Raw genomic sequence first — 14,661 nt, forward strand, 5'->3', positions numbered from 1 at the left:
TGGGGGATTGAAGGGGTGGCAGGACAACGAGCAGTGCCAGGACACTTCTGAAAAGGAAATCTAGCCTACCATGGGCTTCATGTAATATGTGTTCTCCCCGTTCAGGGGTACTTAAATATCACTGCAGAATCAATGATACACAGCTAGGGTGCTGAAGCAAAGGGCACTATAGTGAAAGAGGGGGCAAAAAAATGCTACCCAAGAGCCTTGTACACATGCTACAGAGAACTCGGCTGAGGAGGAGAATCTAGCGACAGTACAGGAATCCCATGACACACCGGATCCCTAGACAACATTGAGTGCATGATTCTGGTGCTCGCCCCACCTGCCAGAAGCTGTTTACTGCCCCCCTCCGCCCCTCTGCATTGCAAGTACATGCTACTCTGCTATTCTAGATGTGGCTCTAAATAGTGTCCGTTGCCTGCAGTCACCCTAATGATCAAGCAGGTAGCAGGATTGTTGAGGGCAGCACTGTATGCAAGTGTGTAGAACATAACATCTGAAGACACTAGAACAGATACAGGGATTTGATAGAAATCATTTTCTGCTGGTTGCTTACCTTCATAGTGGTGTCAATATACGGGTCTTCTTCTCGAACTGCTACTGCGCTACATCTCACTGTGAAACACTGCAAGTTGTTGCTGTTCAAAAGCCAAAAATGGAAAAAAAAAAAAATAAGATTTCAAACTTTATTTATAAACATTACAATTTACAGACCTTGCACAGAGGAATATTGGGTATTACACAGAAACCAGGATCCATTAAAGTGTAACTGTCGGGCATAAAATCAATTCTTTATTTTTATCTGCTAAACAAGTAATAATGATGCTAACCAGGCAATCCAAAACTTAAACTCACTATTACTTTTCTTGTTGATAAATTATTATTCCCCAGTTTACCTAACTCTTATTTGGTACACAAAAAGGAAGTTGCAGGACATGCTGGTTTGGCCTCTTTTTTTTACTTCTCTACTTCCCCTCAGACTTAACTAATGCAGCCTGATTGGCTGAAGCCTCTTTCCCTCCTGTTTTCCCCTCCCACACCTCTGTTCCTCTCTGATTGGCCAATATTTCTCATGCTGAAACAATGCATTTTCTATAGTGAAGGGCGGGCTATGCATACACAATCAGGCAGAGGAGAGGATGAGAGGAAATGACATCAAGATTGGCTTCAAAATAGCCACACTTAAAATGGGAAATGCCAAGAAGGATTTTTCTTTTTTTACTGTACAAAAATCACAAAAAATCAAAACGGAGACAGTGCAATACAGATGCTATGTATGTAGAGCAAGTATTTATCTACATATATATATATATATATATATATATATATGTGTGTGTGTGTGTGTGTGTGTGTGTTTTTTTTCTGAGATAGCATGACTGACAGCTCCTCTTTAAAGTGAAAGCATCTGCTCTGCATGCTCATGCTGAACCAGTGGCTCATAGGCGGGGCATCGGCAAATAAGTTAGGCAACTGGCATTGCTTGTCAGAGAATAATATAATATAATAATATAATATTTCTTTCACGTCAGGTTCCCTTTAAAAAAAAAAAAAAAAAATCTGTGCTGAGACAATTGCTAACCTCCTTCTAGAATGCCAATTTCCAGCAGACACCCTTTTCCTGCCTGAAAAGCTAGGATTGCAAATAAATCAAGGATTGCAATCACCCAAAAAGATCATTTATTTATTGTATTTATAAAGCGCCAACATATTACGCAGTGCTGGATATTAGTTTAGGTTACAGAGAATATTTAGGGGTGATATACAGCAATACGACAATACCGGAATACAAGAAAAACCAGATCACACAGCACAGTATGAGTACAAGATAATGCTTAGTCAGTCACTGGAGGGGAGCATGGAGATTAGGCAAGTTAGGTTCACTCAAATGCATAGCATAGGTGCACAGTAATAGAGGTGCATGATCAGGTAGGACACAAAAGGAAGAGGACCCTGCCCAAGGGCTTACAATCTAGAGGGAGAGGTAGGGACACGAAAGGTAGAGTTCAGCTGCGGGTTTAGAGCACTTGTGAGGGGTAGTAAACCAGAGTAAAAAGGTGAGTTTTGAGGGCCTTCTTGAAGATGTTAAAGGAGGGGCTGCCCTAATGGGTAGAGGTAGGAAGTTCCATAGTGTTGGTGCAGCTCTTGAGAAGTCCTGGAGGCATGCATGGGACTGGGTCATTTATTATTTTGTTTTGCAAAAAGGGTGTGTGCATCAATCACCAAGTGAACCCTTAAATACCTGGCTTAGCAGATGAGGCCTAATTGGCTTATTAAATGAGGCATATCTCCAGCAAATCTGCATTCGCTTTCACATGCCAGGATTTGCAGGGTTTTGCCAACTAATTCACCGCAAAATTTTTGCCCTGCCAGGGATTAGTTTGCGCGGCATTTAGCACTTATCCAGGATCGCCACGTGGAGGCCCCCCCAGGATCCCAGGAAAAGGGGGGCCAACAGGGCACTCCAACCACACTCACTGCTCAGAGACCCTGCAGCCGCCCCCCGGGGGGAGGCTGAGAAGCGCGGGCGGACCCCCAAGCGCTGCCACCGCCAGAGAGAGACGCCCCCACCCGCCTCCCAAAGGATAGGACCTACTTTATTTCGTACTGCGTCCAAGTGCATTATTATGCCAGACCAAATGTGCGCAACTTGGGAGCACTACGAAAGGGGGGGGGGGGGGGGGAGTGGAACAGAGGTCACCCCAAGAAAGAAACAAACAACATTTTGCAAAAAGGGTGTGTGCATCAATCACCAAGTGAACCCAGGGTCTCTGAGCAGTGAGTGTGCTTGGAGTGCCCTGTTGGCCCCCCTTTTCCTGGGATCCTGGGTGGGCCTCCACGTGGCGATCCTGGATAAGTGCTAAATGCTGCGCAAACTAATCCCCCGCAGGGCAAAAATTTTGCGGTGAATTAGTTGGCAAAACCCTGCAAATCCTGGCATGTGAAAGCGAATGCAGATTTGCTGGAGCTATGCCTCATTTAATAAGCCAATTAGGCCTCATCTGCTAAGCCAGGTATTTAAGGGTTCACTTGGTGATTGACGCACACACCCTTTTTGCAAAATGTCATTTATTATTTTGGTGATAGTTTTTTCTTGATCCTTAGGGCTGGTTCAGACGGGCGTTTTTGTGGCGTTTAACGCGGTGTTTCAGACGCAGCGTTTTTTGGGATCTACCGCCATCCCATGCAAGTGAATGGGAGCGTTTAGAGCTGGCTTTTGCAGGCTTTCATGAAAGCCTGGCAGTAGATCCCGGCGTTGCGTCTAGTCTCGAAAGCAACATGCTGCTTTCAGAGGCAGTAAACGCCAGGAAACAATAGCAGAGACCAGAACTGCTAGCATTGAACGCTTCCCAAAAGCCTTCAAAAGCTAGCTTTTAAACGCTGGCGTTTGAACGCAATGCAAAGTGAAAGCTCAGCAGACGCCCGTGTGAACCAGCCCTTATACAGACACTTGGCATTTTCTCTCTACAATGGAGACTATTGTGCTTGAAGAAGGGGAAACGACAAGCAGGTGTCTTGATAGAAAATGCAACAAGCTTTGAAGGTCGCTGGAAGAAGGTCTGTAATCTAAACTAAATGCTGCATTGTCACTAAAAACTATCACAAATTATTGTTTGGAGAAATGAAGACCTAGCATGGGTAATTGCTTTATCCTTTCTCAGTCACAACTTGAGATGAGTATACTGATGAGGGTATAGCTGATCACCCATATGGTAATCCAGACAGGTGCCTATGGCCTTCTACCACATAATTTTACCAAAAAGACCAGTTGTCGAGGGAAACCAAAGCTGCCACTTTACCTAGCGCTTCAGTGTGTAACTTAAAGAGAATCTGTACTCTAACATTTTTACAGCAAAAAGCATTCCATTCTATGCATTATGTTCTCCTGGGCCCCTCTGTGCTGTTTCTGCCACTCTCTGCTGCAAACCTGGCTTGTAATTGCCAGTTTTAGGCAGTGTTTACAAACAAACTAACCAGCTTGTGATAGGCTCACATAAGCAGAGTGTGTGAGTCATACAGAGCCTGCAGGGGGCCTGCAGAGGGTGTGTATCGCTTCTATCCAATCACAAGCAGCACTGCACATTCTACACATTCCAGCCTTAGCCGAAAGAGCCGACAGAAGAAAACAGATAAGATCATATAACTGAGATAACACAGCCACTGTGCAATTAGGAAAGGCTGCAGTAAGCCAGAGCACATTAGAACAGGCAAAGGAACTTATAGGTTAGAAGAACTAAGGCTGAACATTTTGTTACAGAGTCTCTTTAACCACTTCTCAACCACAGGGTTTTTCACCTAAAAACCACAGCAATTTTCACATTTTAGGGCCCGTTCACACTACACGCGTTTCCAGCCACGTTTTGGAAACGCGTCCGGGTGGCCCGACACGCACGACATCAGACAGTGCATAGAGTGCACTGTCTGATGTTCACACTGCATGCGTTCCGGACCTGTGCGGTCCGGGAACGCATGCTGCACGCAGATTTAGCAAAAACGCGCGGCTGTCCCATTCACTTTTCAGTGATGGGATCAGCCCCGCAACGCATACAAACGCAGATGGCGTGCGTTCGTACGCGTTGTGTTCCACATGCGTGGCCATCCGCGTTTGTAATGTGAACCGGCCCTAAGGGAGGCAAGGGTTAATGGGGGTATAATTTATTTTAAAAAAAACAACTCACTGATGCTGATCACTCACTAATGCTGTGTTAGTTATCTGAGATCCTCTCACAAGTGATCTCAGTAACTGTAACAGCATTGTGACTGATACAATGTTTACACACATTCTGCATTAATGAGCACTGTCATTGGCTTTGTGAACACATGTTCACATCAGCCAATCACGGACCAGCGGGTGCCCGACGCGTATGCACATCCGCGTGCACGCGAACGCGATCGCGCACAGCAGGAAAATAAACAGGAGTTGCCTATCTACGCCCCTGTGGCTCAGGTGAATTTTAAAGGGGCGTAGATAAGCGTGGCGGAAGTCGTTAAGTGGTTAAGCCTGGTGCACACCTTCAATTTTGATTTGCCAATCACTGACCAATTTTACTACCTCTCTGTAGTATGAGAGTTTGCCTACACAGCCGCAGCGCGGCTATCTGCACAGGGAAGGAGCGCTTTATACCTTTGGTAAGCAACATTTGATTTTATCATTTCATTCTTTCCCACACGCTGACATATGGTCTTGTACTTACATACATATGGTTATTTTCATTACACCTTGGAGATCTGGACTATTGTCTCTTGCAGTGTGGTTTTGTTAATATTTGTTGCATACCTTGGTGTTTGAACTATTTTGTATATTTATATTTAATATACATTATGTACTATTTTGTATTAGCCCCCCACCTTTATCCTAGCGACAGCATGCAGATCAGGTGCTCTGACTGAAGTCAGACCGGATTAGCTGCATGCTTGTTTCTACTGCAGTCAGAGAGATCAGCAGGACTGACAAGCAACTGGTATTGTTTAAAACAGCCATTCCCAACCTATGTGCCGCGACAGCACCGGGTATGTGTCGCCGCTTGCCGCCCGTTCTTTTTCTCCCCTCTTTTCCCAGCCTTTACTCTGTCTATAATTATGTCCACAAATGCGGACAATCGGTGGCCATTTGCTTATAGGTACCTAACTATGGACGGAGGAGGCAGGGAGCGAAGAGTGTGTCATGGAGGAGACAGGGCCGGCCGGGTACCCATTTAGAGGAAGCGGCTGCCAGTTCAGGATACACGAACGGCGGCTCCAGTAACGGAGTGGGAATCCACCTACCTCCCTAAACTATACTGGAGGCAACTATACTAGCTACCTATACTGGAGACAACTATACTAGCTACCTATACTGGGGCAGCTATACGTTACCTATACTGGGGCAGCTATACTAGTTACCTATACTGGGGCAGCTATACTAGTTACCTATACAGGGGCAGCTATACTAGTTACCCATACTGGGGCAGCTATACTAGTTACCCATACTGGGGCAGCTATACTAGTTACCCATACTGGGGCAGCTATACTAGTTACCCATACTGGGGCAGCTATACTAGTTACCCATACTGGGGCAGCTATACTAGTTACCTATACTGGGGCAGCTATACTAGTTACCCATACTGGGGCAGCTATACTAGTTACCAATACTGGGGCAGCTATACTACCCATACTGGGGCAGCTATACTACCCATACAGGTACAGGTAAATCTGTTGACCCTCATACTACATGGAGATGGCAAAATTAGCCATTCAAAATTGGAGGGGTGTACCAGGCTTTATTCAAGTCTCTGGATGAGGCACTCTGGCTGCTAATTCCACTGTGTGCTTCTGCAGGGCAGGGCTGTGGAGTTGGAGTCGGAGCAATTTTGGGTACCTGGAGTCGGAGTTGGATGATTTTTGTACCGACTCCACAGCCCTGATTCAGGGTCAGGGATTCATACAGTACTGAAGTCACATCAATATGACTACCAGGAAAGTAATTTTCTTAGAAACGTGTCAAACTTGGTAATGCCTATATAGCTTCCCCTATAATAGCCACTAAAAGTACAGTATTCCTTATTTAGGTCATAGTCAATTGATGTACAAGGCACTCTGTAAATCTAAATCTGATACAAAACAAAATACAGAGATTCAAGTTAGCTAGAACTGCGTTTCATTAATGATCCATAAAAGACGTCAAAAGAACTATTATTGTAGTCCTAGCCACAAAGAGTTACCCTCCCTAAGGGACGAGGTGGATGAGATAAGCTCATTGGCTCTGTGCTCACAAGGGAACACTGGCTGCTGTGAGAGTGGATAATGACATGCAGAGGGAGGAAACCTAGTAATGACATGCAGAGGGAGGAAACCTAGTAATGACATGCAGAGAGTGGATACCTAGTAATGACATGCAGAGAGTGGATACCTAGTAATGACATCAGGGCCGGTTCTAGACAGGCACATATAAGGGGGCAGACAGAAATTTGCAGGGGGCATAAAAAAAAACCCTGCGCCGCGCGCCAAAACATGGGCGTGGTCATGCAGCGGACCGTGGGCGTGGTCATGGGTGGGGCCAAATATACATGACTTTAGCAGTGGTGTTAAAGGTCTGCTGGGATAGTTTGAGCTCTGCTGTAGTGTATCCCCCAAAAATATATGTGATCTGACAGCATTTCACCAAAAATACACTGCCAAGTTGCTGATGTATGGCACCCTTAAAGGAAACCAGAGATGATTGATACTGTTTTATACATACCCAGGTCTTCCTCCAGCCCCATGCATACAGATCGCTCTCACGCTGCCGTCCTCCGCTGCCTGCAGCTCCGGTATTGGGTCACGTTAGTTCAGCCAGTCTGCGCAAGAGGAACTGCGCTCTTTACGTATCTCTCCAGCGACCACTGGAGAGATATGTAGAGGGCGCACTTCTCTTGCGTAGACTGGCAGAACTAACGGGACCCAATACCGCAGCAGCAGGCAGTGGAGGACGGCAGCGTGAGAGCGATCTGTGCGCATGGGGCTGGAGGAAGCCCCAGGTATGTATGCAACACTGTCAATCATCTCTGGTACACTTTAAGACATTCTCAATAGGAGACCAGCAGCAGCTACAAATGATTAAATTAGGATACACAAAGCTTAAAGAGACTCCGTAACAAAAATTGCATCCTGTTTTTTTATCACCCTACAAGTTCCAAAAGCTATTCTAATGTGTTCTGGCTTACTGCAGCACGTTCTACTATCACCATCTCTGTAATAAATCAACTTATCTCTCTCTTGTCAGACTTGTCGGCCTGTGTCTGGAAGGCTGCCAAGTTCTTCAGTGTTGTGGTTCTGTGATGCATCTCCCCCCTCCAGGCCCCTCTCTGCACACTGCCTGTGTATTATTTAGATTAGGGCAGCTTCTCTCTTCTCTCTTATCTTTTACAAGCTGGATAAATCCTCCTCTGAGCTGGCTGGGCTTTCACATACTGAGGAATTACATACAGGCAGAGCTGTCTGCACTCTGCAGGAAGAAACAGCCTGACACTTCAGTGGAAGATAGCTGCAGGGGGAAAGAAACACACAAATGATCTCATGAGATTCAAAAGGAAGGGTGTATACAGCCTGCTTGTGTATGGATGTATTTTCTATGTGTGGACATACTGTACATCAACCTACTTCCTGTTTTGGTGGCCATTTTGTTTGTTTATAAACAAACTTTTTAAAACTGTTTTTAACCACTTTTAATGCGGCGAGGAGCGGCGAAATTGTGACAGAGGGTAATAGGAGATGTCCCCTAACGCACTGGTATGTATACTTTTGTGCGATTTTAACAATACAGATTCTCTTTAAGAAGCTAGGACAGGCAGTGAAAGAGTTAATAAAAGAAAATGCAGGCTGAAGTGAGCAGAGCAGATAAAAGAGCAGAGGGCAGGTAAGTCAGTGAGACTGAATAGTGAAAAGAAGTGGGGTGAGCCATTACACAGAGTATACCTGACCTCTGTGCCGATTGTTCCTGCTCCCTGAGCTGCAGATAGGAATCAGTTAGTGATAAAAGATTATCCCCTGCCCGCCAATCATCACAGTAATGTGGGCACAGGTCCTCAGGTCAGTGTGGGAGGTCAGGGGGACTCGTACATTATACACAACATAGCGTCCATCAGCAGCACACAGGCAGTCTGACAGGCTGTGTCCTGTGTATTCAGAGAGCTGGCCGGCTGGGACTGGAGACATAAATCACTTGCCTTTTCCTCTCATGTCTACCCAGCGTGCCCATCGCTCTCATTCAGATACAGATACTTGTGGCTGGTAGTGTTGTCCGGATCATGAACGATTCGGATCTTTGATCCGAATCTATTTTATGAGTCGATCATCCGAATCATCAAAATGAACGATTCGGATCGCAAAAGGGGCGGGGCCAGGAGCGACACGCCCCCTTTCAGCGTGCAGCGGGGTCCTGGAAGCAGAGCAGGGATGGATCGCTCTGTTGGAGGGGAGGCAGCCTTGCACAGGGACAGGTAGATCAGAGAGAGGGGACATGGGTGCCACTGCCAGATATGTGTAGAGCACACATACTGGCTATACGTGCTGCTCATTATAGGCTGGCTGTTCTGTAGTGCTGCACAGTGAACACATTGGAAGCTTTTGGCTCAGCACAGCTCAGTAACTTTGCAGACAGTGTGATTGAAAGGCAATATAATCCTCCTGCACTCGGCACTAAACAGCTGCACTTATCTTCTGGGAATGCTTTCTTTCACTGTGCGACCTTTTCTTTCAAAGTGTACAGATGAACATATAGGTGAAATATATGTAAAGCATATGACTGCAGCATGTGGGTATTACGTGCAAACATTTCTGCTCTGCTCGTCCCTCCTCCCATCTCTGTCCACTCCCTGCCCTCTGTCCATCTTCTCCCCTTCTCTGTGTGTCCACTCCCTCCCCGTCTCCTGTCCACAGACCTGTCCTGCTGTTCATTTCACCCCCGAATGCTTCCTGTAGTAAAATGATCCGAGATTCGGATCAAAGATCCGGATCTCTTCAATGATCCGATTCGAATCATCCGGATCATTGAAAAGATCCGAACTTCCCATCTCTAGTGGCTGGCTGGCCGGGATCACGTGGGGCCGGGCAGCCAGTGAGAGAGAAGAGTGTCTCACTCCCCTCTCACTGGCTGCCTGGCCCCATGTGATACCCGACCAGGCTACTGAGTGTCTCTATCTCCGCCCCCTGCACACAGCACAGTGGAGATAGAGGAGATGTGACTGCGTTCCACGGACCAGGAAGCAGCAGCATATTTGAGGGGGCAAGAAGTCTATTTGAGGGGGCTCTGCCCCCTCTTGCCCCCCCCCCCCTAAAGCCGGCCCTGAATGACATGCAGAGAGCAGTTACCTAGTAATGACATGCAGCAGCTGAGGAGTCAGGACAGCCTGCTGGGACCTCTCAGGATACTGATAGACAGAGATCGGCTGCACATTGTTCAGTAGGCTGTACAAATAGCCAGCTTGAGGCATGGAGAAGAAACAAAACAGGCTCAGCAAGTCTCTTTCGGTGGTCATATTTTCGGCACCTGCAATAACATGGCTTTCTGTTTCAAATTAAAAAAAAAGAAAAGAAAAAAAAAATTATTTCATTATAGAATCCGTGGAATATGAATCAGGTTTGAGAATACACTAATGTCCCTATTATCCAACACAGGCGGGGACTGCCTGATGCCGGATATGCATGCTTGCAACCGGGCCTAAAATTAACACCAAATGCAGCGCGCTGTGCAGCTGTAACTACTTACAAAACTTCCGGGGCCGGTCTTCTTCATGCCTGCAGCTCCCAGCTGCATCCACTCTGTATGGCTCCCGAAGCATGCATGTGACCCAATGCTGGTCAGGTGACATGCCGGGAGCTGTACATGGAGGGCTGCACAGTAGCTGGGAGATGCAGGAGTGAAAAGGAGCTGTGCCTGGAGGTTTCCTAAATACTGTAGTTTCTGCTGTGCACCGCTCTGCAGCACTAGAAAGGAATGCCCCCATTCTGTGCATAAAAATAGGTCAATGAAATTTTATGGGCACATTTCCATTACATGAGACTTTTCATGCATCTGATAGCGCGTTGTTTTTTTCTGCATGCAGCACATAAGAATTCTCTATGGTGATGCATGTTTTTGCATGCCAAAAAAAAAAAAAAAATACAGAAAGCTGGAATGTATGAATGCACAAAAATGTCCATGCATTCAAAAATTGTAAAATATACAGTAGAGTCTTAGTTATCCAGCACCGATTGGGTTCGCCTAATGCCAGATAAAAGTGAGCTTTCTAGTTGCTTGAGACAATGTTAAAAATAGGCCCAGCTAATAAAGTACTATCTCCCCCCCCCCCCCCCCCCTCTCATATGAACTTTGTATTAAATGTAAAAATACAGTAACTAAAAAAGTGACTGGGGAGCCGTGGAAACAAGTTTAAGCACAGCAGAGCCCACAAACAGCCTAGGAAATTGGCCTTCACCACTGAGTACTGCTGGTGATCTGTGTTGGTTGGTTGAGACTGCTGGTTAGCTGAGTTCTGGATAACTGGGACTCTACTATAACTATGATAATCGCTATAACCTGATGGAAAACAACCCTAAAAGAAGGTCAAAGCAAAAACAGGCATCTGTTACTTGGCTGCAAACCAAAAGGAAATAAAGAAGGTGTGCGCTCCCCAGGTGTCACGTGACTTTGCCATTTTAATTATTGGTAGTCGATCGACAATTAGGCAGCCAGTAAACATAAGTCGAGCGACACCTGGTGAGCGCACACCTATTGTTTCACTTTGGTTTGCATCTGTCACTTGGCTTAGTTTCATTATTAGGGCTCACTCATATGCCAGATTGAAGGATGTTTATCAGCCGCTGTTAAAACACAATGAAACCTTTTAGAAAAACCAGGAAGTTTGTGCGCATGTCCGGTGAGGAAACACTAGCATGCAGTATTATAACCATTACTACCCTCAGCCACATACACGACAAAGGACGTTTTGAATCAGGATGATACTATTTATTGGCCAACTTAGAAGAAAAGTAGTAAGCTTTACATACGTGTCTTTTTTCTTTGCTACTAATGTTATATTAATTATCCGTATTATACAACCAATTCATTATATCATGAGGCTTTTTTCGCATCAGTGTCACTTTAAGCTACATCATAACCACTGACTGCCACCAGGACAGAATGTGTGCATGAAGTTGAATAGAATGTTCATACTTTACCGCCCTCACAACTGTCTATGTGTTCTCCCCTTTATACAAGAAACCCCTCCGTATGATACAAAAACAACATTTATATAAAGCAGGCAGTACGCTGGCTACAGAAATAAGGCAAGCAGTAGGCGCTACCTGTTTTATACATGGGCAGCAGCTGTAAAGAATGCAGTATTGTACTTTCAACGCTGATGCCGTCATTGAGATCTGGAGCGAAGCGCCTGTAAAATATATTGGGGTGAACATTTATATTTTCACATTACTTGACATTTACCGTATATACCATACTAAAAGCCTCTATTGCACGGAAACAAGTTTCCCAAAAATATTTGTTAGTGTACTTATACTTATGTGTGCTTAAAACATGATTATTAATACGGTAGGTGTGCTTAAAATGTGATCATTAATGCGGTATACTTGCATTATGTACTTCATCCCCTCTAGAACACATGCAAGTTAACCTCAGAATGCACAAAATGAACACATTATTAGGCCCAGTGCACACCGAGCGGTTTTTGGAGCGATCCGCCAGCCACATCCGCCTGGAAAAATGCTTGGCTAATGTAGTGCAATGGGATGGTGCACACCGGCGGTTTGAGGTTTTTGCCAAGCCGCAAACGCGCCTCCTGCTGCGCGTTTGCTAAAAAACCTCAAACCGCTGGTGTGCACCACACATTGAAATACAATAGCCAAGCGTTTTCACTGGCTGATGCGGCTGGTGGATCGCATACAAAATCTGCTTGGTGTGCACCCGGCCAAATATCTGCTCTCTGCTCCCAAAACCGCTAGCGTTTTGACGATCTGCTAGCGGTTTTGGTGTGCACTGGGCCTCACACTGTGCTTCTAATGAAAGTAAACAAGTTACAAACTTTACTGGTTTCTGATTCAATACTTTGTTTAAATCTTTCCCCAATGTTTAGGCCTTTTTCACACAAGGAGGCTGAAGTAACTTGTGGGGCAGTTCAGCTTCCCCATTTGCAGGCATGGGATGATGAGCAGGGCTGTGGTGTCGGTACCAAATTAAGCCTACTCCTCAGTTTATAAAACCACCAACTGACTCCAGGTACCCAAAATTGCTCTGACTCCTCGACTCCGACTCCTTAGTCTAATCTTTACAAAGGCTATGGATTTGGTTCAAAAATCATCCGACTCCTCAGTTAATTGAAACCACCGACTGACTCCAGGTACCCAAAATTGTTCCGACTCCTTGACTCTGACTCCACAGCCCTGAGGAGGAGCATGGGTGGCGGAGCGTTTTCCAACAGGTTGGGAAGCGGTGGTAACAATGTTGTTGTGTGGTGCTTGAGCATAGTGTCAGATCTTTGTGATCGTTGTGCAAGAATGTGCCCACCCGCCGATATCAGAATGATCTGTTCATATCAAACCAATAAAAAAAAAGTTTATTTGCGTAATACCTCTAAAGACTAACTATACATAGTTTTCTTGCAAGCTTTTGAAACTACATTTCATTTTCAGGTATGAAACAGAACTGGAACAGAGGCAAACGTGGTACATATCATGCCTGAAGAAGAAACAAGTTTTCAAAGCTTTTAAAAAAAAAACAAAAACAAAAACGACGTACAGTTAGCCATGAATGTACAACTGAAGCGGAAGGGATATGGGGGCTGCCATATATATTTCCTTTTAAGCAATACCAGTTGCCTGGCAGTCATGCTGATCGTCTGCCTCTAATACTTTTAGCCGTAGATCCTGAACAGGCATGCAACAGATCAGGTGTTTCTGACATTATTGTCAGATATGACAAGAGTAGCTGCATGCTTGTTTCTGGTGTTATTCAGACACTTCTGCAGCCAAATAGATCAGCAGTGCTGTCAGGCAACTGGTATGGTTTAAAAAGAAACCAATATGGCAGCCTCCATATACTTCTCGTTACAGTTGTCCTTTAAAAGTATTACCAAAATGAATTTTTTGTTGATTTGATGTCAGCAGACACACACCAATCATCAATGGTGTCCGCCCTTCTACTGAGAAGGAAGAGGGAGTAAAGAAAACAATGCAAGGCATCGTGTATGCACGCTGCTCACCTGTACAACAAGTATTGTACTGTGGAAGGACTCTGTGAACCTGCAGACAGTCCAGCTGCTTCTGGGGAGATACCAATGCTGCAAGCTTTACACTCCTCCCCTATCAATTCCACTGGTCTGTCAAACACAACAAAGTCTTCAGAATCGAATACACGAGCTGAGGTCAGTGGTGGCTTGTCCTTGTTACCTAAACAGTGAATGAAAAAAAAAATATCTTGGTTATAAATAATACACTGTCAAGATTTACTGCTTTGCTGATTTCCACTGTACCCCCACCTCTCATCAAAGATTGTTAGCTCTGACTGACCTGTCCCTCCCGGAGAGAAAATACATCTCAGGAGCTGCATAACTACTTACCCTCCTGCAGGACGAGTAGCTACGTCCCTGAAAACCTAACCTGAGCACCCAGGGGTGTAGGATCCTAGTCCCTGTCTCTTTACTCCTGTCGCATGCACGCGTCCACCCATGGTAGTGCACAGATTGGCAGGGCCGGATTTAGGTCAAGGCCCTCTAGGCCATGGCCTAGGGCACCACAGGAACAAGGGCACCAAGGCAGCAGGCTGAACTTATGTAGCATTTGCAAACTTGCAAATGTTGCAATGCAGGGAGATCAGGCGAGTGCCTGACCACGGTACTCTGCTGCCAGCGGCCTGTGCAGCGGCCATCTTGCTCTCTGTGCACGTTTGCATTGTGGTCGGCAGCTATGGACTTGGGCAGCATTGGAGACAGAGGGGAAGAGGAACTGGAGACGAGCGGAGAAATGAATGACACTGATGGCTGCTGCAGTGGGAAGGCAAGCTGGTTACCTATACTGAAAGGGGGGAAAGGAAAGGGAGGGATTAAGGGAGTCATCTGGCTACCTATACTGGAGGGGGGTTATCAGGTTACCTATACTGGAGGGAAGGGGTCATCTGGCTACCTATACTGGAGAGAAGGGGGGAGGAGTCAT

The 14,661-nt window shown here is 45.7% G+C and overlaps 1 protein-coding gene across 3 annotated transcripts in view; it reads right to left on the reverse strand.

Moving 5' to 3' along the window:
• The window catches only part of HPS3 (HPS3 biogenesis of lysosomal organelles complex 2 subunit 1), a 75,514-nt gene that overhangs the window by 46,007 nt on the left and 14,846 nt on the right, over positions 1 to 14,661 (reverse strand). For all 3 annotated transcript variants that reach the window (XM_068280745.1, XM_068280747.1, XM_068280746.1), the window contains 4 exons: positions 13,713 to 13,899; positions 11,803 to 11,888; positions 9,829 to 10,024; positions 560 to 641 (listed from right to left, as the gene is read on the reverse strand). In XM_068280745.1, coding sequence (XP_068136846.1) covers positions 560 to 641; positions 9,829 to 10,024; positions 11,803 to 11,888; positions 13,713 to 13,899 — 551 coding nt within the window. The remainder of the gene's footprint in view (positions 1 to 559; positions 642 to 9,828; positions 10,025 to 11,802; positions 11,889 to 13,712; positions 13,900 to 14,661) is intronic.

Source organism: Hyperolius riggenbachi, chromosome 4, assembly GCF_040937935.1.
Source record: "Hyperolius riggenbachi isolate aHypRig1 chromosome 4, aHypRig1.pri, whole genome shotgun sequence".
Taxonomy (NCBI): Eukaryota; Metazoa; Chordata; class Amphibia; order Anura; family Hyperoliidae; genus Hyperolius; species Hyperolius riggenbachi.